At 30.1% G+C, this 13270-nt stretch overlaps 1 protein-coding gene and 1 pseudogene across 1 annotated transcript; both read left to right on the forward strand.

The window, feature by feature from the left end:
- Nucleotides 212–1695, forward strand: LOC109344869 (annotated as a pseudogene).
- LOC109344703 (WAT1-related protein At5g07050-like) lies at nt 6688–10199 on the forward strand. The gene is made up of 7 exons (XM_019583454.1): nt 6688–6893; nt 6978–7040; nt 7123–7239; nt 7832–8066; nt 8701–8859; nt 8946–9097; nt 9992–10199. The coding sequence occupies exons 1-7, from the start codon at nt 6688–6690 to the stop codon at nt 10197–10199; spliced, it is 1140 nt and encodes a 379-aa protein (XP_019438999.1).

Below are 13270 nucleotides of genomic sequence, written 5' to 3' on the forward strand. Positions count from 1 at the left end.
AATTAAATAAAACTCCCCCTGTTGCCGATTTGGGGTAGTCAAGACAAAAAAAACTGAAATCGGCTTTTCCATTGCCGATTCCAGGAAAGTTACACTAGGTTTGTAATTTTCCTAAAAGGTACACCAAGACAATTTTTCGGTCAAGGTGCACCATATGGGTGAATTCGCTGTTAATGACCATTAAGAATTGCTTTGATTCTAACAGAGAGAGATGAAGGATTACCCTGGTTCACCAGGCACTGTTCTTGGCTTTGTTCTGAGGATGTCACAGTTTTTTTTTGCTGCTGGGTCAATTGCCTCAATGGTTACAACTTCTGGAATCTTTAATTTCACTGCCTTTTGGTAATTACAGATTTTGCTTTCTTTGAAAAAAAAATCATGTATTTATCTATTTAGGTGTGGTTTTGTTTCAGGCCTGTCATATTCTCTAAACATGTTTGTCCTATGTTCTCCAACTGTATGTTATTGGTTCATTGAGAAAAAAATGTACGCAACAACAATGTATGAGTTTTGTACACTATCATTGCATCATTCATTATTCATATCTTATCATCGTTGTCTCTTCAGAAGAAGTAATGCAAATGAATGATGGATGACGTATTGACTGTGTATAAACTTATACATTGACATTTTCTAGATATTACACTCATTTGGATTTATGCATAGAAGTCAAATTAGCTTTTGTTGCAAGTCTAGCTTCATTATTATAAGAAATTGATTTTGTTATTAATGTTGTGGATTTGAGAACTCTGATAGTTTGATATCTTGTCCATGAAACCTATTTTTGGGTATTATAGATGTGAATCATAATTTTGACATGACTGAAATAAATGTACAAAATTTCACTTGTGAGTTGTTTACCATGTTGATATAGGTCTCCATAGGAATAAGTAAATTAAAAACTTTCTGATTTTTTGGAATAGCTTAATCTGCTTCTGAACATAGATGTCTAACAGAAGGAAAGGAATAAAAGGGTACACATGATTGTGAATAGAATGGGAGTTGTAATATTATCTTTGTTTTTTGTTCATGCCTATGTTTTTTTCCTACACGCCGTGACGAAATCAACCATGTAACGAAGTGTTTTACTATCAAAATGACGAAGATATTTACTCATGATGCTCATTAGCAGCATGTTTGGATGGTGGATATGAATAACTTAATGTTGATTGTTCCATTGGTATTGCAGCTACTTGATAGCTTCAATGTGTTTACAAGTTATTTGGAGTTTCATGCTTGCTTTACTGGATGCATATGTGATAGTGAGAAAGAAGGTCATCAACAATCCTGTACTGGTTAGCCTCTTCGTAGCCGGATAGCCTTTGCGAAAACCTTTACTCTTGCTAGTTCTTTGTTACATACACTGAGATTTCTGAAGTTGTGATATTGTGATTAAAAGTCTTCTTACCACTGTCCACAGGTTACAGCAACACTATCTCTAGCAGCAGTTTCATCTCAGCTGGCATCTTATTTTTGTACTTTAATGATGTTGGACAATGCCATTTTGGAAAGGAATGTCGAAAGTACGAGATTTCAGTTGTGTTGGCCTTCTTAAGCTGGATACCGATTTCAATTTCATCTTTGATTATGCTCTGGTTATTAGCTGCAGGGTAGTAGACTCTATTCTGCCAGAATTCTATCATCCTACTGCAGATAGGCTTATGGAAATTTTCCGATTGTCAATCGGAAGCGAATTAAAGTAGAGCTTTATACATTAGATTTGATCCCTTAATTGCAACAGAAATTTTGATTGCATCCGATTGTAAAAAGAGAGAAAATTGTAAATTTGATTTTGCAGTTAAAAGAAATTAGACCAAGTGTTATGTTGATTTACTTATCTTTGACTAGAAGATCAAAACTTTCATGTTTACATGATACTGAGTTGTTAGTGGATGCTTCTGATAGATGGTTTTCTCTTATCTTAGTTTCTTACCTCACAAGCATCTCTTTGATGCTTGAAAAGGGGTTATGTTTCTCTCCAATATTATTTCTCTTTCACAAGCAATGACTAGAGTTTATTTAGATAAATAAATATTGATTTAGTGTTGTAAGACTCTGTTAGATCTCTAAGATAACCAAAATGTGAAGGGTACAATTCTTGGGAGCAATACTTTTTGGGGGTAATCACACACTCCAAAAAAAAATCAATTCTTTATTCTAAAGAATGAGACAATAATCTTAATAGTGCGAAAAAAGATAAGGAACTTGTTAAATTAAACTTTCCAACCTATGCTTGAAATTTGCATGGAGAGGGAACATAAAAAGTTCACTTGTAGATGACAAAAACCAATCCAAAGCATGAAACAACTAACAACTCAACATTTTTAGGTGTGAATATCTACTCTCCCAAAAAACTGTATTACTTTACTTAATATTATTTATAATTGGTCAGAAAAATATTTAATTATTAAAATTTAAACTTATTTATATATATATATTGTTTTTTAATCAACCATATAATAACATACTTTATGAGATAACAGATCTACTCCCCATTTTTATCCCTCTGCAAATCATTAGCCTCAATGATCTTTACCAACACCTAACCGTCCTCTCTCAGTTCCTTTGTACACTGTTTTCCAATCGACCATGCTGATTCTTTTGCAATCTTCTGTTATACACTCTCCCATCTTGAATTTCGGCTACTTAATTTTGTTCGCAGTCATCACTATATTTTTTTATAGAAACATAGAAAATTATATTTTTAGTCCATTATGGAATTAACAAGAGTTTTTAGATTAGAGATGTGAATTTGGGAATCACTTGCAGACTAGAAAAAATATTAACACTCCATCCGTTATGTAAAGATGATACCCTTATTAACTATATATTTTTATACCCTAAACTTGTTTAAATATTTATTATAAATAAAAATAGAAAATATTATTTTTTTAATTTTTTATGTGTGACAAGAATACGAATTTCTTTTGGTAAAAAATGGTATGTTGGTTGGATCATGATTGATGAATTATTTCCTTCTTTAAATAAAAGTGACAGTACATCACAACTATGGGAGAAAGGTTACGACATGTAGATTCATTATGGCTTGTGCACATTGACTGACTGACATGGTAGATTTGTTGCTAAGGTAAAAATGACACCAAACTGCTTATTTCCATTGAAAATTCATCATGAAATATTTTCTTGTTTGAGTTATGTAATGCAAGATTATGTAATTGGCTTGGACATTTTCATTTTTCTATGTTAAATAATTAAGTGAGAATTCACTTACTACAATAGTAAGCTTTTTAAATTTACTACTCATTATAACCATTAATTTATAAATATTTAATAGTTTAGATCTACTCACTAATTGAAATATTGAGTTTTTCTAGAATTAATGGCTATGATGAGAAGTAAGTTTAAAAAACTTATTCTTACAATAGTAGATAATCCATAAGTTATTTGTCAAGGAATGAGTTTGTTTCTAGTTTGCTAGTTGTAAATATTCCTAATTAGGCATGGGCGATAAACCAATTGTGAAAGAACACATGAATGCATTTCAGGGTTGGAAAATCACAGCAAGCAAGTAATAATACATTGAAGATTTTACACTCATATTTATGTAGTATTTAAGTATCGGTGGTATTGTAGCCAGACATATTAAGACACGTGTGAACTTTTGTCAATAAATAAAGATTGCAAATATTTTATCACTTTTAGTAAAATAGTTTAAAATTTTTACACTGACAGTATAATTTTTTTTATCCTTTCAGTATATTCATCATTGATTTTTATTACTTTTATTTAAGAGTCAATGGTAGTTAACAAATCAATGATAGATAATTTACTAACAGTGTAAAAAACACTTATATTGTCAATATATACATATTAAATCCTTACAAAAAAAAGTCTTTGTTATATTTACTAAAACAAAAAGGACTAAACTTAAGAAAAATGTATTAGTAGTATTATTCCCAACCATATCATGATATTTGTAAACTTTTTTTTATCTCAATATCAACCTAATAAATGTTAACACTTTGAATTCACATTTAACCATTGTGCATCTTAATCTTCCATGTCTATTGCCTCATTTTTCTCTTTATTGGATTAACATTGCTCTCCTACCTATTCAATCCATACCTTTTATCATATTTTCTAATATATTTAATATGTATATACTAACACAGTGTAAGTGTTTTTTATATTGTCAATAAATTTACATCATTTATAAGTTAACTACTATTAACTTTCAAATAAAAGTACTACAAATTAATGATAGATGATGTACTAACAATATAAAAAACTTTACATTATCGATGCATAGATTTTAAACTCTTTTCTTTTCTTTTCTTTTCTTTTCTTTTCTTTTCTTTTCTTTTCTTGTGCTTCTCAATTAAAGTCATTGTCAACAAGATTTATCTTGTAACAAAATTTCATGGCTCCTTGATACATTCAATAGAAATCATCTATGTCAAAATAATTCTATTTTTTTTTCCACTAAATACTATCACATGTAATGTTGTTAACTTAAAAAATAATTTAATATTTATTTGATACATATTTCTCAAAATCCTATTAATAGTAATGAGTTAAGGCATAAGAAAATGAGATAAAATATCTCAATTATGATACATTTGTCCTGGCTAGGAATGGTTACTATTAAGTTAGTTGTGAAAATTTAACATAATACTTAATAATAATTTTTTATTACAATTTTCTTAAGAAATGAATTAACAAATAAAATATTAAAAAATAATTTTGGAATCACAGTAATGGCAGAACTTGAAGAAAATATTTGGGGAACCAAAAAATATTATTTTCCTTGATCCATTATAAAAATAAAAATTGCATTGATGCATTATAAAAATAAAAATTGCATTGATCCACTGCTATTTCTTCTTAATAAGAAATTAGAAGAACTCAAGGCATCCAAGGATTTTTATAATCAAGATTCAATTGCTCCACATATATTGCATTATAAAATCAACCGAGTGACTACATAAGAGTGGCAAGAAACATGATTTCATACTAAAAATAAACTGAACATAGAATATAATTCATCAAGAAATTATGTTAAGCTAGTCTTTTGTTCAATGATCATGATTTCTTTTGAAAATTAATCAAGGATAAAAAGAAGAAGTTCCACATCAATGAAGGGACGTTAGTGTCTTATTGAAACAATATTATCCACTGCAGGCATTAATTCGATTGAACTATTTAAGAAAGTGTTTTCCGTTAAGAAAGATGAAAGGGTAAAGGATTAGGTCAGAACATATATGAATTCATTAATATATAGAAATTATTATTGTAACCTGTGTTCATGCTGTGGGCTACTGCTTAAGTGCTTCCAAATAGTTATTCATTAAAAGTTATTTGTTTTCTTCAACCGATTAAGTGCATAGCTGGCTATTCAATTTAAAGAGCTTGATTCTTAAATTCGATTGATCATTTATATATATATATATATATATAACATGTGTTAGATATAGTTCATAGTTGGACTTTAGACATAACTTATCAATTGGACTAATTCAGATAAAAAGTCCTAAGCTATACTCACATTGAAAATAGGCACCTATGTTGAAAAGGAGTATGAGAAATATCAAGAGTTCAATTATGATTTTCCTCATTACCATTATACATATTTTCCCTTGAAGAACTACTCACCACCTTTTGTTAGAAAGATTATGAATATAAAACATTTGTTTTTGCATAGGATGCTATGATGTAATGCTCTTATTTGTATCTTGCCTTGTCAAGGTTTACCTATGCGAAACCTAACTCAGTGGTTTGCATATCATTGTTAGTTTGTTATTGTTGATCAACTTATATATATAAGAATGCTTCTAAATTTATGTAATCGACCTTCCAGGTTAATTCAATGAATACAAAGTAACTACCATAACCCCACTGTTTTCCAAATTATTTTTGTCATATTTAGACTTTGTATAGAAGGAAGACTTATTTTTGTCATAATAACCCCACTCCAGCATATGATATCAAAGTTAAACCTTGTAATAGACATTTTAATATATCAAAAGCTATATCATCCTTTGGAATTATTCTTTGAACCAATTCAAGAAGTCTTATCATGCATCTTCAAACACCATTTTTCATTCATTTGACTGTAAGTTTCCTTGATGATGCTCGTGTTCTCACATAAGCATGGTTCAACCTTAATTACTAGTGTTATTCAATACAAACAAATGTGCTTTAAGCACTTCCCTTCTACCTATACTCTAAACATATTATCTCGTGTACCCTCACCATCATAAATTCCTTCATGACGAGATTTTGGGAGTCCTACGAGTTCCACATCATTCATATATATGACATGTAAAAAACTCAATACATTCTTCTCTAATGAAATATCTTAATATGTTAACCAAAAAAATATATCTAAATATGAGCTATTGTTCACCCAAAAAATATAAGCTATCTGAATACTTTTTATTTGATATTCAATATTCAAATCTTGAGATAAATAATCTAAATGATAAATATTTATAATTTAATGGAATATTGTATAGAAATTGTTATGCATAAAATTATATTATATTAAAAGTGATTAGGTTGCTGAACCTCTTGAACCATTATAAATTCACCGGGTATAGATACCATTATCATGCATTAAGAATTACATTCAACTATCCATAAATTTCTATATTATAGTGGCATGTGTATGTCGTGCTTCTTAAGAGCTAGGAAGCAAGTGCAAGTGAGAAGCCCATAACTAAACTTATGGAGCAAAATATATTTGATCTTCTGTCTACATACAGAAAGTTCAAACCACACATGCTCATGGTCTTGATCCATTTATGCTATACCTTTGGATATTTTATAATTGAAGCTTCCTTCAACCATGGGATGAGTCCTCATGTGTTTGTAACATATCGGTATTTTGTTGGTGGGGTTGTAATCTTTCCTTTTGCATACTTTTTTGAGAGGTACATATAAACTCTTTTTTCTTTAAATGCATATGAGCTTAATGTGATTACCAATTTGCAACCTAAAACTTGTTTTTGTTGCAGAAATGTTAGACCAAAGCTGACATTTGCTCTTTTTTTAGAAATTTTTGTGCTTTCTCTACTGGGGTAAGGACAAATGAAACACTTGTGCATTCTTCTACACTATTGGAGTAGTATAAGAAATTTGCCTAATTGTTTAAAATTTCAGGGTTTGTTTGGCTGTTAATATGTGCTTTGCAAGCATGAAGTACACTTCTCCGACCTTTGTTGCTGCCATGCTCAACACCATAGCTTCCATTACCTTCATTATTGCAGTGCCACTCAGGTTTGCTTAATTCTTTACATGCAAGGACGGAGTTAGGAGCTCAACTATGGGGTACTTTCCCCCACAAACTTTCAATGTTTATTTATATTTTTTGGTACTAGGATATCCTTACACCTTATAGGTAAGAAACTAATTATTGATTGTCTCTTATTTCAACAAATGTCATTCTAAAAAATAAAATTATTGATTTTTTTATCTTTTTAGAGATATAGCGATATCTTACATATATTATAACATTATCCAAAATTTAGAAATCATAAATATATTTTATTTATAACATCTCCAAAGCCTAGTACAAAACAATAACTTTTATCATTTCCAAAACCTAATCAAACTATCTCATTCGTTAGTTTGATACAGAAAGGATATTATTAAAAATAATATTTCTATGCAAGTGTTGAGTAGTTTTTAACAAAAAATAGTAATTAATATATTTTAAAAATATGTTTACTTTTTATACTCTAAATTTATGTTTGTATCATTCCCATAACCTAAAATTTAATTATGGATTCACGATTTTGGAGTTTTTAGAGGCATGCTCTAATAATATCTACATTTTGTTTTATCATTGACAAGGTTGAGTTAAATGCAGGTATGAGGTTCTTGATTTTCGGCATCCTCGTGGTATAGCAAAAATTCTAGGGACCTTGATTTCCTTAACTGGTGTAATGATCATGACACTATACAAAGGACCCATTTTGAGAAATTTCTATGGCCCTCTAATCCATATTCAAGGAAAAAGTGGTGCTATCCATAAGAACTTGTTAATAGGGTCAATTCTTTCAATTTCAAGTTGTATAACATGGTCTATATGGTACATTATGCAGGTTTTTGACCTTACTTCATAACTTATGTTCCATGTTAACATTTATCTATTAATATACCAAAATTTTAACAATGTATATGCTATATTATATATTTATTATCAAATTTATTTTTAACATGTTTCACTAAATTAAACATAGGGGGAAAGCATTGAATACCATATTGGTATCCAACTTTTGGTATCAAGAAAATATTTTCTTGTGTATTGAATGATTTAGTTTTAAATAATGGGCAGCCAAACTTTATAAATTTGCTTGATTTAGGTAAGATTAGGATTAGCCATGGTTCAGTATTGTTTAAGAAAAAGCAACATATATCAATGATAGAATTAGACAGAAAATTCTGTTTAGATGTAAGAACTTGAGTACCCTTAACCATTGGACCCGGATCTGTTATCCTAAATTGTTTTCCAAAGTATATCTTCGACTAATGAAAACATATCATTTTAATTAAAAAAAATTAAATATTCTTTATTTTTTTCTGTTTTTGTTTTAATATTATTCGTACAGGACATAGTTTAGAACATGATTTGGGATAGCAAATAATTATCTCTTTTTATAACCATGACTCCAATTGTTATTGCATTGTACACAATCTGGAATGATTAGAACTCTGATAGATTTTATTCAAATACAGGCATCCATTATGAAAAGATACCCAGCCCCACTTTCACTAACAACATGGGTGACCCTTGTTGGAGCAGCACAATCAGCAATTTTCACAATGATAGTAGAACATAACCTTTCATCATGGAGGATAGGGCTCAACATTCACTTGTGGTCCATCTTATATGGTGTAAGTATAATTATCAGCTCATAAAGCATATAAATATTATGTGCTAGAATATCTATAGTTCTAACAATTTTAATCATTTATGGTAGGGAATTGTGGTAGCTGGTTTGATAATCTACATTCAATTATGGTGTATTGAGAAAAAAGGGCCAGTTTTTGTCACCGTCTTTAACCCTCTTTCTACTATATTAGTAGCAATTTTGGCATACTTTGTCTTTGGGGAGAAACTTTATCTGGGCAGGTAATATTTTAATCATTTTGGTATTTCTTTCCAAAAACCATACAGCAACCATAGATTAACAATATTTCATATTTCTTTATATTTCATATCTCTTTTTAACTAGAACACATCTTCTATCCTAAGATATATACCTCATAAAATGACACGAAACTTTGAACAACATATGTAACCCCATTTTTAAGTGCCATACCATCACCTAGATAATTTTGACATGTACTTATAAACTTGGCTTACTCTTGTATCAAGTCTTGTCTATTAGAAATCATGGAACTTTGACATGTATTCTTCTTATGCATGTATCTTTGCCAATGGAGTATTCACCACCTATGATTTAAGTTATTCGTTTGCATTTTTATATCTTTGAATGAGTGCTTGGGCTTCACGCTGAAACGGTTCTTCATTTTTTTTCCATGTGTTAGTGTATTGAGGAGGATGTTTGTCAAAATACTAGAACACCCTGGACTAAAAGGCTAGTTGGAGTAAGTGGGAAGCACTTGCATCTACTCTATCAATTCTTTAGGTTTTGGACTAAAGAAAACTATCTTTTGGGAAAGGTTTAAAACCCTTGAATTTCACTGAATGTGTAATTTTGTTCTCAAACCTTTAGGATTTTGGACCAGTTTGCACTAGAACGAGAGTATAAAGGTGTTTTTCCCTATAAAAATGGTTATCTATTTGGTACAAAATGTAGTGACATAACATAAGGTTCGAATTTATGAACTTATGCAAATTATGAAAACTCTTAATATGTTTTATCTATTTTTTGGTAAACATATATTTATACTTTTACTCGTTCCTGAATTAAGTAAAACCATACACGTTGAACACCAAATATTCCCTGAATGAGAATCATTATGATACTTGCGCTAACCCATTCCATGAAATCTTATTCAGCATCATAGGTGCAATTATTGTCATTGTTGGTCTGTATTTTCTGTTATGGGGCAAAGAAGGTGACCAAGAGGTTCAAACCAACACAAAATATAAATGGAGGTGTAGCAATGTAGTGGATCCAGAATGCAAAATGCAGCCCACAGCTTTAGTCGAAAAGGAAGAAGTTCAAATCCAAGTCCCTATGAGAAATGGAACAGAAATCGTCTAAACATGTTTTGGACAAATATGTGTAAAAATTCTCTCCTGTAAATATTTAGGTTTAATATATGTAAAATTTTTTATACAATAAGTAGATTATTTGTTATTTATTTGTAGTACTTTTTTTTAAGATTTAACAATATTTAATGTATGAATGAGGATATCTGACAATATAAAATCACTTTTATCATTGGTACATATATCTTAAATTCATATTTATATGTCCATCTAAAATTTTTTACTGACCCCAACCTTGATCATGCACCAATTCTTAAGGCTACTTCATGAAAATGATAATGCACCAATTCGAATTCATTTTTTATAGAAAAACCAATTACAACTTTAGACGGGCCTGGCCCAGATTCCCATTGAGCAGAGTATCGACTAAACATATTTCTTCATTAGATTTTGGAACAATCCCATCAATGGAAGTTCAGATTTGAACACAAAACAAACACTAACCCCATAATTATTTGTTTGAAATTTCAATATCCCTCATCTTCTTCCACTCACTTAATCATCTCATTCTTTTATTCATCTGTCATTCAAATATTTTTCAAAGCTTATCCCACCACCTATACAGAAAATTATATTAGTTCAAAATTAAAGATAGTCAAAATCACATGCAGGTGTTCCAAACTTTGTTTCCAAATCATGTCCCAGTCCAATCAGCTTGAACAAGTAATATCAAAATACAGTATTTTGTTTTTTTAAATTTTCTATCTATTTATGTCAATTTTTAATTATTGGGGACAAACTTTGGGACAGGTAATCTCTTCATCAAACTCATCGTCAATGGATTCAGTGCAAATTAGAAAAGATACTATGCATCATACATCATATAAGTTTCAACATTAGCTGAATTCATATGAGACAAATGTGTTAATTAGACTCAGCAATCATTGAAGAAAGTAAACGGATTAAACATATGGGTGAGTTTCAACTGACTTTACATGGCCAAAGTCACAAAACATATTTTTTTTTAAATTAGAAAATATACGTGACACTTGTATTTCTCACATGTTTAAGGTCATGTATGAGTGGTTTTTTCAAGCTGATGCAATTCATTTTATACAGTGTGATAAGGTTTGAAGAATATTTGACTGGTGTAAGTTTTGTACAAAATATACGTGACAAATAATATACGTGACAAATAGTTCTGGTCAAATAATTTTTTTTAAATTAGAAAATATACGTGACACTTGTATTTCTCACATATTTTTATGATTATTTTATCTTTAAAATTACATATAAAAACGGTACTTACTACTCCAATAGTATTGTGGCATCTAGTCTCTTTTTTTTTTTAAGAAAGTAGCATCAGTTGAAATAAAAGTGACAAGAGTATTGGCCACAGAATAGAAAATACTCCAAGCATGTAACATGACCTTTCTGAATCTAATCCCGCTTGCTCTGATACAAATTCCATTGATATTGGGAATCTTTGAAATTTTTTATATAGTTCATCATTCCTAGCATTGTTTGAAATTGTACTCGATATCCATAATACTATAATATCATAGTTTCGGGAGCCCTCACAACAAATAATAACTGTATTTTCTTGCAATTGTATGGTAAATACAACCATGACCGCAACAATAATTTAAAACATTCTATAGTAGTGACCCAATCCACAGCTACTGTTGCGCATGTGGAGCATTGATTACACACATGACTAATTATTCCTGGGAATGTACTCCTTTGTCGGAGGTGGACAAAGAAATGGATCAAGTTATGTGGTACTTGTATCCATGACAAACTCCATGCATGCTTGGAATGTAACCCATGTCCCCTATAAAGTAACATAATTTCGGCTAATTTCCATTCTGTTACCACTTCTGAGAATGGAAATCACAAAGTCACATGATACTGCAAAATTATTTGACCAGAACTTGTGGCTCTGGAAACACGATGGCCCCTTGCAGCTGAAATCTTGCTTAAAAGAAAAAACCATTAAATTATGTGAAGGTAGATTACACTGACATAATTTAATGAAATTATACTTGGTGTATGTATTCATTATACTATGAGCCAATGTGATTTTAAGTGGAGGTGTGTAACTCAATCCAAATAATTGATTTATTTTGTCAGAAATGTTTCATATTACCATTCCTATAGTTTTATTGGTATATCTAATCGTATCTATACAAATTTCTTTAAAATGTGATTTGTGAAGAAGATCTTTGCTCCCGACTTTGACATGACTTTGATGAAGACACCAACATCACCAAAAAGAAGAAAATGAAGAATACTTATGAAGATTCAAGTTTCAAGATATTCAAGATTTGTAGTCTAAGTCTAAATAAGTACTTCTATCATATACTCTTGAATATATAATAGCAGTATTGCTCAAAATATTTTAAAAGAAAATTGAAACACTTCAAGTTTAAATAAAACAATTTTCAAAATGTTGTGTAACAAGTTAATGAAATCTGAGTAATAGGTTACATGAGTAAGAAATCAGTTATCCAACAAAAACTAAACTGAGTAATCCATTACTGAACTTTAGGTAATAGATTACTCAAGTTTCAATGTTCTTGAGTAACCGATTACTCTAATATGAGTAATCGATTACTCTAAGTGAATTTTAAATTCACCGTTGGACAGAACATTTGGGTAACTAATTACTTAATGTTGTAATCGGTTACTCAGAGCTGTTGCATCATATTTTCAAATTCAAAGTGAATGAGTTTCAACCCAAAAGACATGGTTTCATTCTAATCAATTCATACCATTTCAAAGAGGCATTTTGGCTGGTTAGAAAACCTATATAAAGGTATTGAAACTCATAATCACAACAAACAACTTTCATACAACTCTCACACAATTCTGAAAATTCTCACTATTTTTATGCACTTTTGCACTCAGTTCTTAAACTTTACAAACCTATTGAGCAATATTACTTAGTATACAAGAGAGTTATTGAATTGCAAGTGATATTACATTTCATACTTGTAAAGACAATCCAAGCCACTATTGTAATTCTTCATTCATTGAAAATACTTTCTTTCACGAGGTGTGGTAAGAAAGGGGATAGAGTTACTTGGAAAGGTGTTTTCCAAGGTGATAAGTATTAGTGAG

This window comes from Lupinus angustifolius, chromosome LG04, assembly GCF_001865875.1.
Source record: "Lupinus angustifolius cultivar Tanjil chromosome LG04, LupAngTanjil_v1.0, whole genome shotgun sequence".
Classification (NCBI taxonomy): Eukaryota; Viridiplantae; Streptophyta; class Magnoliopsida; order Fabales; family Fabaceae; genus Lupinus; species Lupinus angustifolius.